This window comes from Cucumis sativus, chromosome 3 (assembly GCF_000004075.3).
Source record: "Cucumis sativus cultivar 9930 chromosome 3, Cucumber_9930_V3, whole genome shotgun sequence".
Taxonomy (NCBI): domain Eukaryota; kingdom Viridiplantae; phylum Streptophyta; class Magnoliopsida; order Cucurbitales; family Cucurbitaceae; genus Cucumis; species Cucumis sativus.
This window is the reverse complement of record NC_026657.2, coordinates 3,853,247-3,879,106: the sequence shown is the minus strand read 5'-3', so window position 1 is coordinate 3,879,106 and position 25,860 is coordinate 3,853,247. Positions and strand designations below refer to the sequence as shown.

Below are 25,860 nucleotides of genomic sequence, written 5' to 3'. Positions count from 1 at the left end.
ATATGATTTGTTCTAATAGAACTTGAACCTTCAATTCTATTAATTGTTTATGAAATAACAGCAAAAACTAGATATAAGATATAATAAGTCAGAAACAAAAGTGGAGTAATCTAAGTATAATAGTATACTAATAGAATAGCAAACTAATTATGTAATTTAACTATAAAAAATGGAAGAAAAAATAGGGAGTTGTACTCTTCAACAAATGAGTAATCTCTTTATTCAGTCAAGTTTAATCAGCAAATTAGAATCAAATAAGCAAAAACCCATGTATTCCCATGCTATATATTTACATGGAGAAAGAAAAAAAACACCTTTCATCTTGCAAGCAAAGAAGAAGACTTGTTTATACTACACAAGGACCCCATCGCTATTTAAATGCAATTTCAGTAAAATTTACAATTCCATCCCAAGATATCAGAAAAAAGAAAAAGAAAAATAAAATCAAAACCACAAACTTTAGTGGCAGGCAGAAGAGTTTTCAACTGTCTGTCTAAACAAATGTCCAACCATTTTCAACAGGAGTGGCAGATGGAGTTTCTGGCTTAGGAGGCTTCTTTGCAAATAAAGATGATTTGCTATCAAAGAATGACGAGAAAGGTTGCGTTGAGGAGGGACTTTCGTCCGAATTTGCATTTCTTGGAGAAGATTTTCTTGACTGTCCATCCTTGCCTACAAAGTTCAGACTCAGCTTCTTAAAACGACGTTTCAGCTCACTGGCTGTCATGTTAGATTCTTCTGGCTGCTTTATAGCCTTCAGAATTTCCTCTGGATTCACCATCATAGTCTCCACTGTTTCATAGACCTGTTCCTCACAATTAAATGGATCAAATAGTTACATATCAGCTTCGACCGTGTCGTGATTTGACACTAATTGATCAATAGACAACAAGAGTTTCAAAATTGCTGTTAAATCTATTAGCTGCCTCAATCCCCACCAAGGGTGATAATCAGCACTCTCTTGTTATCAAGTCAGATTTGGTTGGATATGAAATCTACACATCTTAATTCATGGGCAAATAAATACGTCATACAACGGCGCAACCCCAAAATGATTTGTGGTCTATACGATGTGCATGAAAGCAGTAGTTTTAAACCAGATGAAAATAGGACTATATTACATAAACAGGTACATGAATGTTAAATGCAAGAAAAGCACATCCATTCCATTATTGCAACATTGTAAGAAACGAGTAGTTGTTCTGTTACCAAAATAAGTTCGCAGAAATATAAATTGTCTCATTAGAGCGAACCTGACAAAGATCATCAACTTTGTTGCTCCAAGAGCTGTTTTGACAAGTTGCTACAACATAGCCCTTGCAGTCATAGAACAGTTTTGACAAATTATTATTATTAGCCAACTTGGCCTCGGCCACTATGAATCCTAAACCAAGCTGCACATAGAACAAAAGATTATGTTAGCAAAGAAACTCGTGGTATCAAAGTGACTTGATCAATGATTAATTTGGAACATTCGTCATCTTCACAAGACATAAAGGGTCTTTCTCATTGAGAGATTGTTTTGCAATGAGAAACCAATCTTTAAAAATGGACTACAAGGGAACACAGAATAATCGCATGCTAAAGGTGAAAATAAATAAATAAACTATGCAAATAAACATTGATTGCTCAAGAGTTTACAAAGCATCAGATCATGATATGATTGAGTTTGAGCGAATTTTTTGTAGCTGCTCGCAACTACTGAGTTACGAATTTTCTTTTTTCTTTTTTTATTTAGTTAGCTAGAGGAGAGGTTTTATAAAAAAAAAAGTACGAGAGAGTGAAAGAAAAATAATTGTATGGTTGTTTGGTTAGAGCTCCCTCAAGAGTAAGGAGGGAGGTGTCCAAGTTATTGAAGCTATTAACTCCATGAGATATTTTACCGAATTTTTTTTTGCTTCATATTTTCAGTACAACTTCTATTCCAACTCTGAGGTACCGATCGAATCAATTTCTAACACTTCAAAAGCAAACATGACTCTACATGACCAGGGACAAGCCACAGTTTGTCCTTAACCACATAAAAGTAGTGATGAAGCTGATTTATTACTTTGCAGGAAGATGAGCTTCATTCTTGAGACCCAATCTCCCTAGAATTGTTACTTTTCAAGATGACAGATAAAATAATGCACATTTCCCAGTAACTAGTAAGTAGTTTAAGACAAGAGGAAGAAGTGTGGTAATTATCAACTTACTAAAGAAATGAACAGCGGCTGAAACAGTTCAGAAGGTGGCAAGTCCTCCAAATCATTCAGAATACCTTCCCTGCAATACAAGAGTTTGTCGCCACTGATTCAAGATCTAAATCTGTCAAGTATCTCTAATAAACAGCAACCAGTTTTTAATTCCTTCAACTTACACAACCAAATCCTCATCAAAGAGTGGTGTTTGTTTAACAGCAGGCACTGGTTTCGATGTTTCCCATAGTTCAAGCCACAAATTACCTGGTATGAACAGAACTCATATAACTGAGCGTCCATGGCATAACTTCCAAGTCTGAATAACAAGGCTATTTTACCTAGGAACCACAGACCCACTTGCATTCATCCCCCCAAAGAAAATTCCTAATTCATACAACTATAGCCAAAGCAAGCTAAAAAAAAATTAATAGCTTCATTGCTCTAATTTTGAAAATAACAATAATATAATAATAATAAATTAAATAGCAGGGCAATTCTTCAAATTTAGTCCAATATTCAAATTCCAATTTATGATAAATATCAGCCATAATGTGACAAAATTAATTGGTGGTGAGCATCAGATAGAGGTCGATACCTTCTTTTTGCATTCGACTACTAAGTTGACCTCTCGAATCACTACCAACAGGAGAATCTATACTATCATTACTTGGTTCAGGTTCTGTCCAATCAGGAGGGGAATGCCATCTTACAAAATCTTCCAAGATACAGCCAGGATTGGCAGCCTATATTAATAGTAACTGCAAAGTTAGTCTACTAACACAGAACAACTTAAGTACATGGTTAATCAATATGGTGGACAACGAATATTGACAGTAAAAGAGACCTTGAAAGCTTGCATGTCTGAAAGAAGCTGAGAACATCCAGCACCCACACTGAACATTGGAGGTTTTGCAGTCGTCAAGCAGAAATACTGAATGATATACTGGTAAGACTAAAACATGGTGCAATAATATACCTTCCAGTTCGAAGAACAAACTCCTCCGTTTCTTTAATGACGTCTTCTGTTAGCAGAGGTCCTTCCTGTCCACCAAAAATAGGTATGATTAAACCTTTGCATTCTTTAACACTGAAGAAATGATCCAGTACCATTAGCCTAACCTGTGTAACAGGAGAGTAAACTGCTTCTCCAGTTTCCAACATTTTATGGTTACCAAATGGGCAATCAGCACCTAGTCGAAGTGCAAGTTCCCCATTATTGAGTCTCGCATACAAAAGAGTGTTTCCAGGAATAGTTACTTCAGATGTTTTTGATTCAGCATTTGAACTCGCTTCCCGTAGCGCAGCATCTATCGAGTCAGTTGCTATCTCATGGCGTCTTTTGCGGGAGACACAACAATTTATAACCTGCAATCGCTGATATAGAAGACATGAATTTAGATCTGGAATTTCATCTATTGGAATGCCAGGTAGATATTGTTCTTCTGACCAGAATCTTCTCATCTGCATAACAAAACGATTCCAAATAAACTTCATTAGTTACAGACATAAAAAGGGTCGAGTGTCCTCGGATATAAGAAAACACATGCAAATTCAAATTAAACATGAAAACTCTATGAACGTAAAGTCAAAGGTATCTACAAAATTTTGAACAATAAGCTTCGAGTACAAAAAGATTATTTTCATGATTTGTAACCATTACTTAGATAGCAAAGTCAAGTTCTACATTGTGAACTCACTTCATCAACAATTCTGCACCAAAAAAGTGCCATTTTCCGTAGAGTTCTAAAGCTTCCTATAACTTCAGAAATCTTAACAAGAAGGCTATCTGGAGGAGCACCATGAATATCTTTAGGAAGGGATGTCACAAATGTGCCCTCTGAAGCAGTGTCAAAGTACCTTCTTAGAAAAACTCCCTCTGCGCATATCTTGAAGATATTACAATGGAAGTGAAAGATCCATGTGGCAAAATATGCAAGAAATTACTAGAATATATGATTTTTCCTGAAGTAAATCCATCATGAATCACCTGGAATGTGCATGTACCTGCATCAAAGAGTGAACAAATCAAAGATTGAATTCTCTCATCATGGCGAAATTCAGTTGAACTCTTTTCCTCCCTTTCACGAAGCATTAATGCCCTAACAGAAGACAGACTCAACCCAGACTTCTCCCTTGCAGGTGAAGAATCTCCTGATGAAGCAAGCAAACTCTTCATTGACTTGGATTTCTTTCCAGCCCTAGGTCAAGAGTATGAATATTGAGGTATCAGAAACAACTTGCGATGCAAGCTTGTCAAATAGTTAGAGGAGAGCACAGTCAACAATCAAGAACCAAGTACCAGGGCGTTCTTTATCCTAGAAAATAATTGTGAGAATGCAAGGTCCACCAAATAATCTAAGAAAAAATAAAAGAATTCAAGCAAAATATCAAAAATGTGAAAGAAAAGAAACTCACTCAACAGCTGTGGCCAACTGTTTAATAACTGAAAGGGGAGGAATACTATCTTTGTCAGTAGTCCATAAACTTTCAACTGATGGAATTATTTCTGCATTCTAAATAAATATGAGACAAGTTAGTATAAGAGAAAAAAATTATTTAACAAGACGGTTCTAAATTATATTATAAAGATTATGATTAATTCCAGACTCATCACCTCTGAGGGCATTGTATGTATTGACTACAACGGTCGAAGATACCTGTGGACTTACAAATGTTATGGGATTTTCTTCAAGCTTACCTAATCGGTAGGCTTAGGCATTAAGGTTACTTCTTTCCAAATTACTAATGTATGTAAAACCCTTTATCTCTAGTAAAAGAATTAATTACGTGTGATATCAATAATTGGAAGTTGGATCCACTTACGCAACATGCTAGGTAACTTAGTAGAGATTATAAAAAGTTAAGACAAAATACATCAGAAAACACTATATAGTTATGAATATTTAATACCTTTGCTTCAATATCATTTTTCATGTTCAGTAGGTACAGATTCTCATCATAAAATGGTACAGCCATGGTTGGATTTTCAACTTTTTCAGTATCCTCAGCAGCTTTCTTTCCTAGTCGAATGTTTTTGAACTTATCTTGCCAGTCCTGTTTTGTCCCTATGTTTGACGGTCTCCACCTCGAGTGCTTTGGTTCACTGTGACTCTAAAACATCCCACATTGCATAAAAACAACGCAATTATTTTACAACATTCGCTTCAGAAATTGTCTTCTACCGATGACATATAAACACTGAAACTTTTTTTGAAAACAATATAAATAGACATTTCAACATTCCATAAAAGACATGACAAGAAAGTATGAATGGTGATAAGGTACAACAAAATGTAAAACAGCCGGTCAACCTGATATCCACTTAAGCTCATGAAGTTGACCCCATTTCAAATAAAAGAACGTTGAAAACATATTTCCTCTCTAACTTACTTTCTTCAAAAGAAATGTCGAAAAAACCGAAAAAAAACTACAACACAATTGCTAGAATTCTGCAAAATTGATGACAACGTTGAAGAATGAGCAGCTTCAATAATGAAATTCAACGAACATCAAAACAAAGAGCATTAAAAGCACATAAGTCAATAAAAAGGAACTGGGTCAACATAGAAAAAGGAAAAACAGAATCATACCCTTATTTCATCTTGGTTCTTAGAAGTCTGGTCGATGGGTGGTTTCACCAGATCCTTATGCACTTGTTTATCAAAATCTTCAGCGATTCAGAGACCGAAAATCATAGGGGGTAGGAAAAAAAAAAAAAGGAAACGAAGAATCTAAAAAAAAGGGAGCAAATTTAGAGAATGGATGAGATTGTGCAAACCTGATGGATCGGATTTAAAGTCGAAGAAAACTCGCTCCGCTTTAGCAGCTGCGGAATGAAAGGCAGTCCTCGCTTTAGAAACAAAGGAGGGCGCCTCCATAATCAGATAAAGCAAAAAAAAAACTCAAAAATGGAAATCAAAGATAGAAGTGAAATGGAGATGAAGGCATCTGTCCGAAATGAAAAAAAAAATGGAATTTGATGAAACTATGGAGGAAGAAACCAAAATAACCAAACTCTTCTTGGATTGTATATGCTCTGGATGTCACTTCGAAATTAATTATTTTAATTAAAAAAATCTTATTTATTAATTTTTAAATTTTTCTAAAATTGTTGTGTAGTTGGGTTTTTATTTTCTTCTTACTATGATTGGTTCTTTCTCATCATGGAACTAATAACCCTATAAATGAAATTTATATCTTTCTTATTTCTCAATTTTAATTTTATTTCTTCATTTGGTTTTAAGAATTCAAATTTCAGATTTTCTTTTCTGGCCGAGTGATAATGATGAATCTAACCTTAAATCTTACAAATAACTTAAATCCATTTAAATTATCACTTTTTTTTAAGATTTCCAAATTAACTTATTTTACCGTCATATATCACAATAGACTACTACATGTATTTATCAAATTAGGTTAGTGTAGTGGAGCGTGTGATCTATCTCATATAGATTGTGATATTTTGCTTTTTCAAAAGTTTTGTCATTTAAAATAATATTTTTTATTAAATTTGGTGACGTAGTCTATTGTAATCTAACACATATAGATAATGATACTTTTGTTATAAATATTTTCATAATAGTCATTTAAAATATTTTCTTTTTATTAAATTTGGAGGGTTGTGTTTGAATATTGTTTGCTAGATGGACTACACATCTATTTTTGTAATTTAAATATTAGCATGTAATTCTCTTACTTTTTTTCTCGTATGTCATAGAAGTCATCCATTTTTTTTTTTACCAAAATTTGGGATCAACGTAAAGAAAAATACCAAATAAAAAAATTAATAATACAATAGAGAACAAATAAAATGGACAAGAAATGTAATGAATTTTTGTTAAAATGTGTCCCTAAATTTTCTCAAATTATTTAGTAAGTTTATCCTTGGAGAAAATTATTACACTTAATTTTTCAATATTCTCTATTCTTACCATCATTCTGGTTAAAATTTATTCTAACACGACGAAGGAAAATTTATCTAAGGACAAAGGAATTGAAATAGTGAAAATTATCCTAAACTTTGAAAAAGTTACATTAATAATCTAGGTTAAATAAGAGTTCAAAGTTTTCCACTCAACCCAATTTCAAATCTATCGTTTATCTTCACCTTATTACCTCCTTATCAATTTTCTCTCTCTCCTTCAATTTAATTTATCTTTCTTATGTTTCTTATAATTTCTCTCTCTCTCTTCTTCCATCTTAGTCTCCTTCTATTCTTCGACCTCTAAAATTCTTTAATTGTGGCTTGATTTGGGTGCCAGAAAAGGCTTTAATGTATAATTCACTCTGTTCAGTTTCTTAAACTCAAGAAGTTTAAAAGTAGGAGTTAGATGAACATCTCCTTGTTTGATCGAGAAAGATTGTGAGTCTCCCTACTATATACAATAATTTTACACTTTTAACTCATACATGGTGGGTTCGATAAATTTACAACTCTGTAAAATTCATGCATGACTTCTTAGAGTTTATTATTTCACTTTTTGCTCAAAATATCCTATATAGATTAAAAATTCACCTTTGATTACGTTTTTCAATGAAACCTCCTTAGTACAGCCAAAATTTTAGAATTGTGTCTCTCGTTTATGACTTTCCTTTTTATGATTATTCCAACACTCTAACTATCAACTAAATTATAGATTTTGATTGGAGTACATGCTTTAGCCATATTCAAATCGAATGTGTTTATTTAAGACTAAGAACACAGTCAAGATGATTAAGAGCTACATAGTGTGTTTAATTAATTATTAGCATAATTAATTGTTCAAGTTAGCTTCAAACCTAATAAAACATGTCTTCTAAGTACATTGGATAACCAACATTCTTAAAATACATGATTTAATTAATTACAGAGGAAGCAACCATGCATGGCTTAATCGATGAGCAGAGATGCATTTTCGTGAAGGGAGTGTCAATCCACACAAAACATACATCTAAATGAAAATCAAGGGTTCAAAGAACATAAATCTATCATATATACATTTACTCTATTGATGAAGATTTCTCAAGAAATTGGGTTAGGTCTTTGTTTTAAAGAACTAGAAAATTCACTTAAATCCACAATTTATAGACAAAATATGGAGGGAAACATTCATTCCATTCCATAAGTTACAACCTAAAATTTAAAAAAAAAAAAACAACTATAAGATAGGATGATAAATGAAATTCGAGTCAGAAGTTACATTTTCCTCCATCTTTCCTCTATTATGACCTAAAAACAAATTTCTCTTTATTAAAGTTGTATGGTACCACGACGCTAAGAGAAAGACACTTTCACCCTCTACCAATGTGTAGTGTCCTAGCACCCAAAAGGCGTTAGGTCGCTCACGACCATCATGCAAACATCTAACCTTGTAAAGACTAAGGATAGAGCCACATCGGGGCAACTCGTCCCTATCTATGTTTACTTAGTTTTTTTACTCTCAATCTTTTTTCCCTTTTTTTTCCTAATTTATTTAACTTTCTATTTTTTCAATTAAAATATTCATATTAATTTTTTATTCACTTTAAATTCAGATTCAAAATTTAATTATAATTACACATAAATCTAAATAGTTGTTATGTTTGTGGTTGAATATCGCAAAATAAACTAAAATATTTATAAATATTGTAAAATATCACAGGTGGATAGATGTTAATAAACATTTGTGGACTATTATCATCTATCATTGATAGATATCGATAAATGTCTATCACTGTCTATCATTAACATTAAATTTTCATCAATTTTATCATTTAAAACTGTTTTTCTAATTTTTAATCTGCAATAAACATTTAAAATTTTAATTATTTTAAACTACGAGTGTAATTTTGAAATTTTCAAAATTAAGGTTAACAAATTTTTAATATTTTAATATTACATATAACAAAATAAATTCTCATTTATCCACAAACTTAATTTTGTTTTCTTTTCTAATTGAAACTTCAAATTTAAATTTAGTGAGCAATAGATAGTGCATTAATTAACAAATACAATTAGATGAATGAGGACTCATTTCCTTCGATGGGGAATCCATTTTCCCATCTTCATATGGCGGGAACAAAGAGGCAACGATATGGGTAAATACCCCTGTGGAGACAAAAGATGAAATCGCTATGTCGCTGATTTTGTTGCCAACTCTAGTATATATAATGCTCTCTATACAAAATTTTTAGTTGGGTCGCTAGTAGAGGTGTTGTGAAGCACGAATACGTTGTCTTTGGGGGGTTAGGCATGATGCTTCTACATTTTTATCTTTACGTCTTTTGGTTACTATTGGTTGGTTTGGTTTGACCTGAATCACGAATGTCCCGATAGTCTCCTTTACTCAATTTTTCTGTCTAAACACTCAAATAATAAAATATTAAATTCCTTAGAACTAACACGAAGAGCTGTAAAACTTTTCCTAGTTTGTTTAATTCTTAAAATTACCAAAACTCTCTAAAGGTCATATTCTACCTCACTTTCACTATATTTCATGGCTATCATCGCTCTTTACTAGCAAACTCCAGTCACCACCACCATTGATCACCACCAACGTCCACGTCCACCCACCAATAGTTATATGTCCACCAACCTTAGCCAACTCTGATGACACCTCCACCAACATTGGCAATGACCAACTATATTTTGTCATTTACATTAATTTATTATAAAACAAAACCAAATAAAAACTTGTAATAAATGAGAGATATCAACCCGAAAGTTTTTAATTATAAATAATTTTTTAATGAAAATAAATGTTTAAAAAAAATTTCTTTCCTAAGTTGATGAATGTATGCCCTTAGTTTTAAAAAATTAAAATTAAATTGTTAAGAAGACTTTGTAAATAGGTTTGATAAAAGTAGTAATAATAATAAGACTTATAAAATAGGTCGATTCTACGTGGATTCTACAAGGAATGATGATTTACACCAAACATTATCATCCTATAGGTTTGGATTTTGGAGCGATTTTTATGATTAAAAATTTATAACTCTCACTTGTGACCATTCATTTTCATTTGAATTCAATGGTCCTTCCATCTACAAATGGATCAATATGTTTTGATTTAGCATTTAATTACTATCCATAACTCTTGATTTGGTCAACCTATTTAATTTATAAAATTTCAATGATAAACTTTCTATATCATCCATGAAATCAATTTGACCATTTCTCTTTTAGGAAATCTTCAACGGGATGAACCTATAATCTATAAGATCTTAAAGTGTACATCCATGCAACCTTTTCTATAATTGTTTTAGGATATGAAATCGTTAAGGCGCAAGTGTGTAAGACTTTAAGAGTTCAATTAATTAACTTTTTTCCTCGAAAAGATTAACAAGTCAATAACGGATTCTAAATGTTGCATGTTAAGAATCAGATTAACAAGTTAATGATTGATTCAAAAAATATCGTCAAACTAGGTTGTTAAAGAATAATTGAGTTGTTTTTATTGGAAAAAACTTCCTCCTAAGTATAGCAAGAATAAACAACAATAATAAAAGATAAATCAAAATAAAATAATAAAAGTGAGAACAAAAAGATTAATATAATAAAATATTATATATATAAAAATTTGGTTATAAATGGTTAATATTTGCAACCATTTTATAATTTAAAATAGTTATCCTATATAATTTTAGGATACATGTGTAAAGCAATGAAAATTTGTTTGCTCCACATTCATACGACCCGACCCGACCCGTGACAATGTCACAGAACATATAAATTCAGTTTCGCGGGCTCGTCATCTGAGAATACGCTTTTGAGTTTACGCGCTCTATTCGGGACAAATGGAGGAAGTGGATGAAACGGAAGCGGTGCCTCAGGTTGATCGCTTTCATCCTCCTCTTCTCTCTGGATTTATCTTTCTTTCACAGTTTTCTTTTCGTATAAACAACATCAATCCACTGCATGACTGTTCTTTGTATTGTGACTGTATGAAACGAGAAAAGTTATGAATTCGATTTTAATCTTTTCTGCATTTCTTCTTCTTACAATTCATCGCGGCTTGGTGAGAAATGGACGGAAAGGAAACTGTGATTGGACTAATTCATTTGAAGGATTTTGGACTGGACTACTTATTCTGTTTTGTTGAATTTTACTTTGAATTTGATTTCTGTTAATAATTCAGTTTGGATGAGAAAAATAAGGAACAGAGAGAAGCGTGAAACAGTTGATGTTTTCGAAATCAGATTTATTAATTTCATACAGCTTGAAAACTAAGTAAATGTGGAATGGAAAAAAGACGGAAGAGAAGTATAGCGAATCACGTGGCATTTATCTTCTAAAGCAGGAAAAGCTATGGAATAGAGATGATAAGGAGATAGATTTCTTCATAATCTCTGTTTACGGTGAATTTACGTTATTGATATAATTAACGGATAACTTAACTAATAAAAACTTTCCCAATTCAAATGTTTAAATGGATAAATAGTATATTTTATTTCGTCACACTTTACTGTATCTTGAACTACAAGGCTTGAAGTCAAACAAATTTAGCAAATTCTAATATTTTGCATGAGTTCCTTTAAGTGAATCAGTGTCTGTGCTGGCGTGTAGCGAAATCTAGAATGGGGTAAAGTTAGGCACAAGAGAATTGATGATGCATAATGTGAAATGAAATTGGAGAGTTTTCCTGTCTTCTATTATGTTGAAATTACAAATTCGCTTCATATTAATTTGTTGGCAGTTTTAATTGAGAAATGTTTTTCACTGGTTTAGTAGTTCACCACCTTCCTCACTCTATTTCCCTTTTTATCCCATCCCTTGAACGACAGATATACATGGCTTGTGTCAAACATGGACAAAAGTGAGGATCTCTCTTACCATACTACACATTTCTTCTTGGGTTCCTACCATTTTCTTGGACATTTGTTAGATAAAGAGGAATTTTATGCAAGAAATTTACACTTATTTGAAATATAGAAGCATGCCAATAGCCGATTGACTTTTTTTTCTCTTTGAGTGAAAGGTGATTGACTTTTATCTGTATATTAGATGCACGCTGTTACTATCTATTGCTGAATAAATATCTAAAATGATTTTCTATCATACACTGGGAACTAATGTACTGTGTACATCTTCTGTAGGCATTGACCAAATGAAAAACTAAAACGTGTTTTTTCATAATATTTTTGTTGCTAAGTTCTAAGAGACAAAATGTAAGGTTATCTTGGTAAAAGGAGGACGTAAATATTCATTAAATATTTTTGAATTGTAAGACATGCATGGCTTAGCAAGTTTTCTTCTCAGAGTGGGAGTTTCATACTATGATTCTAGCATCCGCCAGCTTCATGTGCTGGAAGTTTGGGAAGATGGCAGCATTGAATATCCTCTCATTGATTTAGGTATGAGTACAAGCCACCTTCTAAGGATGTAAGCTTTCTGATATGGTTTAATTTAATTGGATAAGTTGCCTGATATTATAGCAGGAGAACTTTAATGAGATTTATCATTTCATCATCACCCATTGCCACGGTTCACATATCTTTTCTCCAAATTTCTGCCTGCAGTTATCAAATTCTAATATAGCTTTGTGTATCATGTTTGGCCCTTCTTTTTTTTTCTTCTTGATTCAGTGAAATATCAAGCTAAGCCCCTAATGATCTATACTAGCACTAAAAGTGAGGAGTCTTTCTTGGCTGCTTTGCAACGGAGCGGTATGCTGACTTTTCCTTATTTTAATTTTGGAATATATTCTTTTCGTCATTGCTTAACTTTTAAGCAATGCAGACGGGATGTCTGAGGCTCCTACAGTGAAGCTTGTGAAGAGTTCAATTTTCAGCTATGAACAGGCCTGGCACAGGTATCAAGCACAAAACTATTGTTTGATTTTCATTAACTATGGAAAATATTTGAATGTTGCAATCTTCATTCTTCAGGATGAGGAAAAACTTTTACTTATAAACAGGCTACTTTGATCCCTGCCCTTTGACTCTCTTACTAAAGTAGTTCATTTATTGGTTTACCCTCAATCTTTTGCTGCACAGATTGGTATACCTACGAGTAACAGGAATGGATGATGGATTAAACATCAAGGAGAGGATTTGTTACGTAAGTTGATAACTGATACATATTTTTCTCACTTCTTTTGCATCTCTTATATTTATGGCTAGAAGTTCAGTTATATACTGTAAGAAGACCTAGAGCCTGCTGAGCTGGTGATGCTACTCCGTGTTTTCAAACTGGTTCAACATTTGATTCTGTGAACATATTAACTTGGTTAATTGGTTATTGAATGAACGGGAAAACATTAAATTATATGATACTATAGGAATTTTATTGGGGATTACCACAGAATTTATTAAAATAAATAATAGATGAACCATCCAAGTTTGCTCATTTTTTAGAGTTACTTTTTCCATGTTCTTGCCTTTTTCATGTGCATAGACTGCAAAACGATCTATGTTTATCTGTTTAATATTTATTTTCTTTTGTTGTTTGAATCATTAGCTAGCATCATTTGCAATAAGAAATTTTGTATTCTGTTAATGTTACTTCCATTGAAATTTTGCTTTCTAGTTCCACTGCAGTATCAATTTAACTTTTTAATCTGGAATTGAACAATTATTTTGGTGGGGGATGTTTTCTCCTATCCTGAAATTCTAGTTGAGTTCTATGATGGACGTGGAAAGTGAAGTTCAAGTTCGTGCTAGTGGGGGTCTTCTTGCCATACTGGAAAGTGAAAGAATCGTGGACACGCTTGAACAAAAAGAACTTGGAACTTCATCAATAACGATTGATTCTGTCATAGAAATTTCGCTGTATGCTTTTATTTGTCATCTTATTAGCCAGTTTACTTGTACTTGAAATTTGAAACATATGAGAGAATTTTATGTTAATCCCTCCTTATGTTAAACAGAAACAACTTTCTAAAACTCGATGCAACAGCTTTGGAAGCATTGCAAATATTTCAAACTGACAAACATCCCAGCCATATGGGCATTGGAAGAGCAAAAGAAGGGTGATTTGAGAACTTACACATCAGTGTTGCTCTGAAGGAAACTAAACCAATATTTCTTATTGCAGGTTCTCTGTATTTGGCATGATGAATAAGGTTTGTATGATGTTTATTTTATAATTTGAAGCACATATACATAAGTTATTGATACAATCTTTTCATTCCAGTGTGTGACACCTATGGGTAGACGCCTCTTGAGGTATGCATTTTCTGCTAGGAACTTACAGACCCACCCTTTCCTCCATATATTTCTAATTTACCAAAAACTTAGATAATGGCTGTTTTTATTTAGAAACTGGTTCCTGAGGCCATTACTGGATCTTGAAAATTTGAATAAGCGGCTTAATGCTGTATCCTTCCATTATTTAACCATATAGAACTGAGCTTGTATTAAATGTATAAGCAATATGTATTATGTCGTAACATTCTGAAAAAAGAGAGAAGAATATGCGCTTGTTCTTTAACAATGAACACAATAAAGATATCATTCTTTATTTCTTCCGATGAATTGATGCATTCCTTACGGGAAACTCTAAAGATTGTCAAGGACATTCCCCATATACTCAAGGTATAAGGGCTTCTTCTATTTTTCATAATTTCTATTATCTCTGCTCTTCAAGGACATTACCCACAAACATGGACCATTATTTTTCACTTCTAATTGGCTTAATATGTTTATTTTTCAAATTTTCTTACATGGAAGAAATTCAATTCCCCAAGCTCAACGTATTCTTCTGGTGATTGGACTGCATTCTTGAAGGTATGTTAACCTCCTTTTTTATGACTTTTTGACTGTTGTGCATCTAATTAGTAATCATCCACGTCTGGAAGTGCTCCAACTGTTGGTCAAAGAGCCATGTGGCCAATGTCCAAGCTATGAGAGAATTGTAGCACCATTTTGTTCTGTCAATGTCTCAACTTTTGTTCACCATTGGTCTCCTTGTGACTTGTGTGTCACATCGTGTAGTCAAATCAAATAGTGAACATGTAAGATTGGGAAGATCATTTTTCCTTGTCAATTTTGTACTAGAATTCCCTTCATCACATCAACTACATTTCTAGTTATCATGAAATTTTATATTAATGAGGAGAAAATTCGGGGTGCTTTGGCAGCCAACTCTCTCTCTCCATTTGTATTAGTATCTTATATTTTCCATCGGTACCTCTCCATATTGTGATACATATTTTCCTTAGCGATAAATTTTTAACTTTTATTTTGTTCTTTTTTCTTTTATTTTCTCTACTGCAGAGTATTTGCTCTCTTTTGCACGTGAATAAGATATTTGAAGTTGGCATGTCAGAGAATCTTAAAGAAAACATGAAGTACTTTAATTTGGACATTGTTGAGAAGGTACTCATAATATCTTCTTTTACTCACTTCTGCTTGATCAAAATGCCATTTTAATAAGTTTTGACTAAATCTTTGTTTATTGCAGGCGAATACATGCATTACAACAGAATTGGCTTATGTTTATGAACTGGTCATTGTTTCTTACTTCCCTGTAATTCTATTTATATTTCTATTTAATATGCTGATGTTGCAACTATGGAAAAAGAAATCATGGGTTTCTTATAATTTTGTGGTGAAACTAGTAAGGGGCACTTTCCCTTCATTGTGCCTTTTAAATGTTTATTACTGTGATTTAATTTTCTATTGCCCATTGGATCGCCATTTAAGCACTTTTGCAATGAACCTCGTGAAATATTTTACTTTTCATCTTGAAGGTTATTGGTGTCTTGGATGTTAGTAGAAGCAAAGAGAAGTCGTATGAGACAATTGTGAAGGAGGGTTTTTGTGAAGAGGTAAGAGATAGCTAACCAGTTTAAATGCTCTTCTCACCCAAGTATTACTGTATTCTTAGAGCATATTTATCCTGTCCAACAAGATACTGATTATTCTCTTACTGCCATCTTTCCAAGGTTAGTTTATTAAAATGTGGGTATATTATGGATAGAGTTAATTTGTTGTCTTTAAAAATAGCAATGAACAATTCAAATCTGACTTGGTATTTAACTTTTATTTCTGGTATACATTGAATATAAACTACATATTCTTCTTTTGGATGACTAATAGTTGGATGAGCTGAGGGAAGTCTACGAGGAACTGCCTGAATTTTTGGAGGAGGTGCATTATGCGTGTTTTAAACTTCAAAAAGTAGACCTCCAGTAAAATGTATGAATGAGATTTTCTATTAATTTCGCCACTCCTGACAGGTTTCTTCAATGGAACTTGCTCAATTCCCTCAGTTGTGTAAATACACGATTGCCCCCTGTATAGTCTACATTCATCAAATAGGTCGGAATTCTTTCCAGAGTACTCCCTTGAAAAAGTTCCTTTAAGCTATCCATACTTGTAGGCATTTTGGCTGGATAATTGAGACTAAGCATATGAAATGGCCTATTAAAGTGATATACAATGATTTTCAGTATCTTGTCACCCCATGTATTGCACCTTGTTAGAGACTAGGATATGATCATTACCATTCTTTAATGCGGTGAAAAAGGCAAACTCGCAAAGAAAAAAGGAAAGAAAAGAAAAGATACTCGTTTTCTTGCATGATTAGTGTTATGCACATCTTGTGTGTTACTGTTTTCATTTTCCAGCAATGGCAGCCAGGATTTTTATCTCTCTCCTCCTGCCCAACCCCTTCCCCCCTCCAGGTTATTTATTATGCATATTTGAAGAGAAACTTGACGAAAGCACATTAGAGATCCTACAAGACTTTGAATTTGCTGTAAGTTGTTTACTCTTTGTTATGATTGATAATTCTTACATCATTCAAATTTCTAATAGTTTTACAAATGTAGTTCTCTGATGTGGATGGAGATATAAAAAGATTCTTTTACCATAGTCCAAAAACACGAGAATTGGATAATCTGCTTGGAGACATTTATCACAAAATTTTAGGTACTTAGTTCCTATTGGATTTTTTTATTTTCTTGCAGTAGATTATTTTTAAAAAAATCTATTGGTTGGAATGTTTCAGCAGAACCCTTTTTAACTCCAAATTCCAATTTATTTACGAAACTAGCACGTAACAGATGGAAATGAACAAAGAGAAAAATGCCTTCAATCTTAGTTTCATCTGTCCCGTCCATTAATTAACACTTTAAATGTTTGACCTTGCGTATAATGATGTATATTGATTTCTTGAAGATATGGAGAGGGCAATTATTAGAGACTTGGTGTCGCATATACTTGTTTTCTCTCTGCATCTGCATAAGGCTGTAGATTTTGCGGCTGAACTTGATTGGTGAGAATAAGTTCTCTTTTTCACTTATGCATTGCCATCTCTACATGTTACTCCTTTCTCGAAGGACTCTGAATAGCTAGCAATCCCATTGTATGTTTGAGCATATATCAATCTTCTTGATGGTTTTGTACAGCTTTTTATCTCTAGCACTGATTGCTCGTCAGAACAACTATGTAAGGCCAGATTTAACTGCAGATAGCATGCTTGATATTAAGAATGGAAGGTTGGAACCTTTGAATGTGCAGCCATGTTGAATATTCACTCAAACCCTGATAAGTGAGTACTTAGATTAGTAGTACATTCGTTGTAGGCATGTTTTGCAGGAAATGGCAGTAGATACATTTATTCCAAATGACACGAAGATTTTTTATGATGGTAATTTGTAAATTGTTGGTGCATTACATATCTATGTTCAATGTCAATCTAGAATACAGTCTGTTTCTAATAATTATTTAGTTCACGTCTTTTCAGGAAGAGTTAATATCATTACTGGCCCAAATTATTCTGGTAAAAGTATCTATGTAAAACAGGTAAATAAATGTCATTTTTCCTTTCTAGAATGGTGTGCTATCATCCTGTCTCTCCCCACGTTATTGCATATTTGGTAAATTCATTATATATCTTCAATATGTGTTGGATTCATTGGATCAAATTACTATTGTTCATCTGTTAAAACTATGCCTTTCAAGTCATTTTGTGGTAGTGATTCCCCTGAGAAAACCGAGTACGTTCCTAAGATTAGCGAGTCCTAAGATGTTGATGATCAACTCCTTATAGATGATATTTTAGAAGAGGTTATATTCAACTGTGGAGAGCTTGGCAATTGATTAAAGTCTGGCAGACCAGGGATTGGGAGAGCTGAGTTTTCTAGTTGGTGATTCACCATTGCCTAGTATGTAAACAAGAAATTAGCTTGACAGTCTAAGGTTCCTGTAGAAGCAATGGTATGAAACGTGGCTTATCAACTGTTCTTGCCAAATTTGTGTCCCATGTATCATATGTTTCATGTGCCACAACTTCATCTTGTTGACAAACCCAACTATACCTAAATTGGTTAAGACATGTACTCAAAGTTCGAATCTTCCACCTTACATCTTAAACTAAGAGGGGGATCTCTTTAATTCTTTGCTATGCTTCTGCATAGTTTAGGTGAGCAATAGGTGGCTAAGAAGTAATAGGTAGGGCTTGAGCAAAACCTTTGCCGCTTTTATTATGTACATTAATGAGTTGAAGAGGAATAACAATTTTGCTAGTTTTAATCCGAGTTCTCTCTCACCTTCCAGGTTGCTCTTATTGTATTCTTGTCTCATATAGGAAGCTTTGTTCCAGCAGAAGCTGCGACTGTAGGTTTGACTGATAGGTACACCTTCTATGGAATAATATCTTCCCTCATTCTACTGCTGCATTTAAATTATTGCTTGTCAATGATTGCAAAATGGGATTCCACAGAATATTTTGTGCTATGGGGAGCAAGCATATGACTGCAGAACAATCAACTTTTATGATCGACTTACTTCAAGTGGGGATGATGCTGAGGTACATTTGATAAATAGTTTCTAACTGCATAACCAGAAAAGCAACAGAGGTTGCAATATATTTGTAGAACAAATCTTGATTGTTGCAAGTGTCTAGTGTGGAAACTTAGATTCGAGGGCCTGAGCAATGGCATGACCTTAACAGTTAAATTTGATACTTCTCTATCATTGATTTGTTTTATCAACAAAATACACTAACCCTTCTAGTTTAATTACTGTAATTGTGAAAAAATTAGGCAGGCAACATGTCGATCTCTGTGCCTGATAGATGAATTTGGTAAAGGTACCCTTACAGAAGGTTAGGCTCACCAATTTACACTAACTTGAATGTACCTTTTATATGTTGCTTATGATTTATGTTTGACAGTTGAAATGCGTAGGATGTTAGTAAACTCACTGTTTTGTCTGTACATTTAAGATGGCATTGGTCTTCTAGGTGGAACGATCACCCATTTTGCAAGTTCTAATGACTCTCCAAAGGTTCGACTCCTCCTTAAGAACATATTGTTATGATTGCTTAGTTAAAATCTCAATTCTTTCAAAGCACCAACAGCTCTTCGTGTTCTATATCGATAACCCAATGGATCTGTTTTCAAATTCTCTGCTTTAAGAAACTACTTTATTATTCTTAAGCCTGAGTTCATCGTTCACCTCAGTTTTCATTTTGACTTTAATTTGTATTTCTTTAGTCAAATTTGTTTTATATAATATCGTGACTTTGTTATTTGTTTTGTTTTAGTACCTTTTAATGAACTTGTATAAGAATTCAAAGTAGTTGAATATAATTATGAGAAAGAATTCAATTTATACCCCAAACCTTGGGATGGTATCACTTAAATCCTCAAACTTTCATAGCTTAATCAATTTAGACCCTCTATTAGGGTCTCGTTTTACATGTGTATAAGACCTCTTAAAAAGTAGGATTAACATAATAATATATGAGGGAAAAATTTTGGGAATGTGACCAAAGTCTCACGTTGGCTAGATAAGGAGAGGATCGTGGATATCTAAGTGAAGACAACCATTTCCATTGGTAATGAGGCTTTTGGGCTGAGACCAAAAGCAAAGCCAAGGCTTTATGCCCAAAGTGACAACACCATATCATCGTAAAGATATTTGGAGGGTCGTTACTAACAAGAGGCAACTTCTTATCAAACTTTACATGGAAGTTCACCCTCTTGTAGGTACAAGAGCGAAACAAATTTAATACTTATAACTCGTAAATTAATTAAAAACAATATTAAAAGTACAAACTTATATAACTCAAAAGAAAACTTAAAATGACAAACATTAAATTGAACAATTAAAGAGCAATTACGACAATTTAAAGCAAAACAATAGCTACTACAATCTAAAACTATTTGCAAATAAAGCACAATTTTAACTTCTATCAAATCCTAATCATTTGTCACAAAACCTATCAATGACAGAAGTCTGTAGACGATTAGACCTATCAATGATTGAGGTCTATCAATTATAAGTGCTATTGTCAATGGTTTTCATGATCATTCATAATTATGTTTGTTGCTGTTATATCGAATCAATAGGGTACAAATATGGTACATAACTAAGAATTATATTATTTTACTTCACATACTATTAGACAATGTCCTATGTTTTTCATTTTCTTTTAAGTTTAAAATATCAATAATATTTACCTTTTTTTTCTATCCACATTGTTTGAAATTTTCCATATTTGCAAATTATTTATTTGTGTGACATATTTGTAAATATGGCAACCAACATTGATACCTATTATCATTATCCAAAATGTGAAAAAGAAAACTTACTAACTCCACAGGTAGACGTAGGTCCTCATACAATCATACTTATTCAAGAAAAACCTGTGGTGTTTTTTTTAGCTACTTTCATAGGATATTGGGAGAAGAGTAAATTTGTTTGAGTGATTTTGAAGTATTGCTATATTTCAAGTGAAAACAATTATATAATGCTAACGAAAAGTCTAAATTGATTTATGTACTTATGAAAGTTTTGTGTTTTAAATAAAATAATTATTAATTTGGGGTCTTAATTGATACAATTAGCAGGGTAAAATTTTGTTTTTTTACCCTTTAGTTTCTGTCAGACGTTTAATAAAAATCTTAGGTAATATCATTTCCAAAATTTGATGTCATATACATGTCAAAATACAAAATGCATGTAATGGCCACGTAATATTGATGATAAATGTGATATGAAAACTCAACTATAGGGATCAACATGGATTTATATGAAAATTTCGGATTTAAAAATAAAACATTTTGTGTTAGATTTTGTAAAGCTGCTTCTGGATAATGAAAGGCGTTCACCATTTTGCAAATTACGTAGGGTTAGATTATTAGGGTTAGGGTATCCTTAAAATGAATGCTCATTTTTCCAGGTGCTGGTGTGCACTCATCTAACTGAGCTAATTAATGAGAGTTTTCTGCCAATGGTAATTCATTTGAGTTCTTCTATTCTAGAACATTTGTGATCTTGTGACATGAAATTTCTAATTTCCATTTCACTTACTTTAGTGCGAAAGAATCAAGTTCTACAACATGACTGTGATACGACCCGACAATGATTGCACTGAAAATGAAGATATCGTATTTCTTTACCGGTAACATGTGATACTCTTTTTTGTTAGGTTGCTAATAATCCTAGCTTCTTGATAATCTATTTTTCTATTAGTTTCTTTAAATTTGAAATTGGAAAAGAAGATAGACATTTTACCATTTATTCTATTGTATTTATGTTTCAAGAAAAGCAGCAGGAAACTTTGCTTTAACTCAACTTGCACAGACTATAAGCTGAAAATAAGATCAAATTTCCTTTATTTGTTGGTTTTCATAGAGTTTCGGTAGTTAAATATCTAACGACATATTCAACATGTTTTGCTAATCCTTGGTAATTAACTGCTCTAAAGTACATTATCTCTGGATGAGTCGCATCATTCGTTATCTCTGGATGGTTGTCTTACGGGCCATATTCTCAATTTTAACCCTGCTTTAGCCTTAAGACAGGGGACTTAATACACTCAAAATTTCTCATGCTTGACTATATTTTTGTCTTCGCAAATTGCAGTTTGGTCCCAGGACACGCACTTCCCAGCTATGGTAAGGAAATGATATAAATACATAGTTACATCTTTATGTAAATATACTTGACACTTGCTTACATATACAAACATAAATAATCATAATTCGTAATCTGTCTTCACCATAGTATGTAACCTTCATGCATACATACACTTCCTTAAATAATTTCACAACTTTAAATTTATATTCCGCAGGTCTGCACTGTGCATTGCTTGCTGGTATATCTCAAAAACAGATGAGTTCTACATATTTCTTCATTTTTCATATTGAAATTAGATTTATTTTCCCGTTCGGACACTCATTCAAATATCCACAAAGAAAGACGTCAGTTTGCTATAAAATTTTCCTGTCAAAAAAGTTTGTAGAGTCATTTGATTGTCTCGCAATTACATTGCTCTCATTTTTGCTGCAAACTAACCCTATTTCTTGTATAGGCGTTCCTGATGAGGTTATTAAGAGAGCAGCATTTGTTTTGGATGCTATGGAGAATCATAAGCACGTTGAGCGGCTACACAATGAGAATTTATCCGCTCAAGATAAGCTATACCAGGTGTTTTATGATTTGAAATTTTCCTTGTGTTGTTATTTGTGTAGTTTGCACTATTTATGAAGCTTTACAACCTGAACTTTGAACTAAACACAGGATGCGGTCGATAAGTTGCTAAGACTTGATGTTAACAAGTGTGATCTTGGCCGTTTCTTTCAGGACATATTTCTTTCTTAATCGAACATCTCATGGTAATGCTTTTTTATCTTTACAATATATCTTCTTAGTTATAAAATTGCAAATTTAAATCCTTAACTACTGATACTCAATGATATATTTAGTTAGTTATGAAGTCCGAAAAAAGTTTCAATTACATCTAAAAATGATTCCACCTATCTAAATATTGGCATGCTCACTGTGTTATGACTAGGAACGTGCATGGAAGATTTAAAACGATATTTGTTATCTGTAAGCATTTGTTTTAACATTGGTTTACTCACATCACATCATGTCAAATGGTCGCTTGAATTGAATTGACTTTTTAAATGTTTAAATAAGTGTACAAGAACACAAAAGTTGTTTATAATTAATTAAAAGGTCAATTTAAGTAGCTCTTGATTCTTGTAACTTATTTTGTGTCTAATAGGTATTTAAACCTTAAACGGTATTTAGTTCTTAAACTTCTTAATTTATACGTAAAGTTATTGAATTTTTCATTTTAACGTTTAATAGGTCTTATCTATTTGATATTTTCTATAATTTACATTCATATTGGATATAATATTAAAAATTTAGGTTTTGTTGGTAATTATTTGGTTTTTCATTGTTGAAAATTATGCTTGTAAGTCTAACTTTCACTTCTATATTTATCTGTTGTGATCACTTTCTAGTTCCTACACGTGTTTTCTATAGTATTTTTTAAAATGTGTTTATTTTTAGATTTTGTCTATGTACATTTTTCCTAAAAGTGAAGTTTGCACATTTGTTCATGAACTTCATTCTTTTTCTACTTATAGCTCTTTCACAATTATCTAGAAATTTTATTAACTCTATAACTTAGATTTAAGCTTTTCTTAATTTCAGCATCCCGCTTATTACCTCCATATTTTATAACTTAATTTAGCACCTCAAATGAGTTTGTTACTAATTAATACATGTTTGGGAACCATCTTTCCTTTTACTTTCCAGCTTTTTGTTCCTCTCTTTATAAAACGTAAAATTTAAATAGCAAGAATAAAGAATATATAGATTTGTTTCGATATTATCATTTTTAATAAAAATAACAAAAATAGATATTTAGATTAGATCTCTATAGCAAAATATCATTATCAAAGATACTAATAGACTATCAATCTATTATTGAGATAGACATTATTGTCTTTCAACATCCATCAATAATTGTGTTTTACAAAATTTAAAAATACTTTTAACTGTTTTTTTATTTAAAACAATTATAAATTTCAGTAAGTGGTTTAAACTTAGTTGATAGCAAGAGCTATAGTAGATGAATGAAAGATAAATAGGGAAAATGGTAGCAGTAGAGTTTTTTTTCATAAATAAGTTAGAGATGTATTTATTAGAGATAAATATTTAGTTGTGGTAAAAACATTTATAGGTGTATTTATTAGAGAGAAATATTTAGTTGTGGTAAAAACGAGGCACAAACATGAATATTGAAAAATATATAATATTAAAATAAATATAATATAATGTATAAAAACTTCAAATTTTCAAAAAAAATTTACCTTCTTCGAATTTAATGGATTGTTGTGTGTTATAAATTTACCAAATGTTACTATTTATAGACAATTTGGTAATGAATTACATAGTCTCAGTTTCTTCGAGACATTTGGCATAAGAGTTGGGTGAGAAGGAGAGCACACATGGCTGTATGAAGACTAAGTATAATTGATAATGGACATCTACTTTACCATTTGGCATAAGAGTTGGATGAGAAGGAGAGCACACATGGCTATATGAAGATTAAGTATAATTGATAATGGACATCTACTTTACTAATACTGTAATACACTTCTTTAGAAGTCCATTACGTATATATAAAATGTCTCGCTAAAATCTTATTAGAAAAAAAACCAATGAAGAAAATTCTAATGAAGGAAAAATAGTACATATTTCATATACTTATAAAAATACAATTTACTTTCTTCGATGGAAACATCAATTTGAGATTTTTGAGTTGCCGTATTTCATTGTTGTACACCAATTTTTCAAAGATTGTTAAATGATTTTGTAAATAAGTCGATTGTTGTAGATAATGATTTTGTAAATAAGTTTGTTAGGTTATTCTTTGACCAAAATTGTTGTATCGTGATGTTGTCATTTTCTTCAAGATCATAAGTGTAGAAAAGCTCTAGTGAAATATGTTTTGTTCTATCGTTTTTAATATAACCTCTTTTGATTAATTTGAGCTATACATGTTGTGTTGTCTTCGTATAGTATACCATTGGAAGATTTGTACTATAAGATAAGCCACATGTTTCATGAATGTTCGAAGTCATTAATCTTAGCGGTACACATTCTCGACTTGAGGAGATGGTTGTTATGATATGTTTCACTAATCATCGTGATATAGTGGTTCCTTCGCAAATGAATGGATAACTTTTTTAGATCTACCTTTGTGTGAATCAGATAACTATCTAGAATTTGCAAGGTAAAACTAAGTCATAATTTGATTTATTTGAATTAAACGAATTCATATCAATTGTGTCTTGGAGATAATAGAGTATATGTTTAATTTCATTCAAATGTCTTTTTTTAGAAAATTGTATCTAGCTAATAAATTTACTAAAAATGCAATATCTAGTCTTGTATTATTAGCTTGATATATAAGTGCACCAATTGCACTAATATTTGTTAATTCTAGACTAAAGAGTTCTTCATTATCATCTCGATATCGAAATATATCTTTCTTCACATCTAGCAAACAAATTTGCATTTGAATGTTAAATGGATGTGTTTTATCCATACAAAAAATTTTCAAAATTCTGATTGATAAACGAATATCTCATCTATTAAATGCTCAATTTGTAAACCAACACAAAATTTGGTTTTTCTAAGATCTTTCATTTCGAATTGTTTTAGAAAATGTGTTTTTTCAAAAATAGAAAAATTGACAAACTATTTACACTCAATAGAACGAATCACTAAAAGACAAAATTAATTACACATATTTTTCTATGAAGTGTAAATAGTTTGTCAAATATTCTATTTTTGACAATTTTCCTTCAAAAAATACTCTATTACCTTTGAAAGTTCTTCAAGAGTTTAATTATATTTAAATAATTATCACATACATGTACAATTACAATAGCAAATTATGGTTGTGATTTTTTTGAAAAAAAACGCATAGAAATATTGAATTATTTTGATATCATTCTTT

General features: G+C 32.1%; 2 protein-coding genes across 9 annotated transcripts; one reads left to right on the top strand and one right to left on the bottom strand.

Moving 5' to 3' along the window:
• Window positions 1-192: 192 nt before the first annotated feature.
• LOC101202869 (rab3 GTPase-activating protein catalytic subunit) lies at window positions 193-6,195 on the bottom strand. 5 transcript variants are annotated; one of them, XM_011652208.2, is made up of 14 exons: window positions 5,959-6,195; window positions 5,771-5,832; window positions 5,091-5,291; window positions 4,596-4,693; window positions 4,168-4,378; window positions 3,878-4,066; window positions 3,300-3,641; window positions 3,157-3,221; window positions 3,025-3,073; window positions 2,776-2,923; window positions 2,360-2,444; window positions 2,196-2,265; window positions 1,254-1,394; window positions 193-805 (listed from the first exon to the last, which is right to left on the bottom strand). In XM_011652208.2, exons 1-14 carry the CDS (start codon window positions 6,056-6,058, stop codon window positions 494-496), a joined length of 2,073 nt encoding a protein of 690 aa, XP_011650510.1. In that variant the 5' UTR covers window positions 6,059-6,195; the 3' UTR covers window positions 193-493. The 5 variants fall into 5 exon arrangements, with proteins under 5 accessions (XP_011650510.1, XP_011650509.1, XP_031738769.1 ...); XM_011652207.2 differs by having other exon boundaries at window positions 5,771-5,847; window positions 5,959-6,194; XM_031882909.1 differs by having other exon boundaries at window positions 4,038-4,066; window positions 4,185-4,378; window positions 5,771-5,847; window positions 5,959-6,193.
• A 4,721-nt stretch (window positions 6,196-10,916) lies between these two features.
• Window positions 10,917-24,904, top strand: LOC101222668 (DNA mismatch repair protein MSH5). Of its 4 annotated transcripts, none has more exons than XM_004149538.3 (35): window positions 10,935-10,970; window positions 11,922-11,953; window positions 12,397-12,491; window positions 12,723-12,803; window positions 12,877-12,949; window positions 13,134-13,197; window positions 13,753-13,907; window positions 14,006-14,107; window positions 14,173-14,200; window positions 14,272-14,303; window positions 14,397-14,454; window positions 14,586-14,672; window positions 14,808-14,864; window positions 15,354-15,455; window positions 15,541-15,585; window positions 15,830-15,907; window positions 16,179-16,229; window positions 16,319-16,400; window positions 16,766-16,839; window positions 16,913-17,012; window positions 17,262-17,358; window positions 17,492-17,581; window positions 17,669-17,733; window positions 17,830-17,888; window positions 18,642-18,718; window positions 18,808-18,894; window positions 19,130-19,191; window positions 19,312-19,373; window positions 21,274-21,327; window positions 21,410-21,495; window positions 21,960-21,991; window positions 22,168-22,191; window positions 22,408-22,523; window positions 22,617-22,711; window positions 24,296-24,904. In XM_004149538.3, the coding sequence occupies exons 1-34, from the start codon at window positions 10,935-10,937 to the stop codon at window positions 22,695-22,697; spliced, it is 2,424 nt and encodes an 807-aa protein (XP_004149586.1). In that variant the 3' UTR covers window positions 22,698-22,711; window positions 24,296-24,904. The 4 variants fall into 4 exon arrangements, 3 of the variants coding, with proteins under 3 accessions (XP_031737822.1, XP_004149586.1, XP_031737823.1); XM_031881963.1 differs by having other exon boundaries at window positions 24,290-24,904; XM_031881962.1 differs by lacking the exon at window positions 24,296-24,904 and having other exon boundaries at window positions 10,917-10,970; window positions 22,617-22,833.
• Window positions 24,905-25,860: the final 956 nt, after the last annotated feature.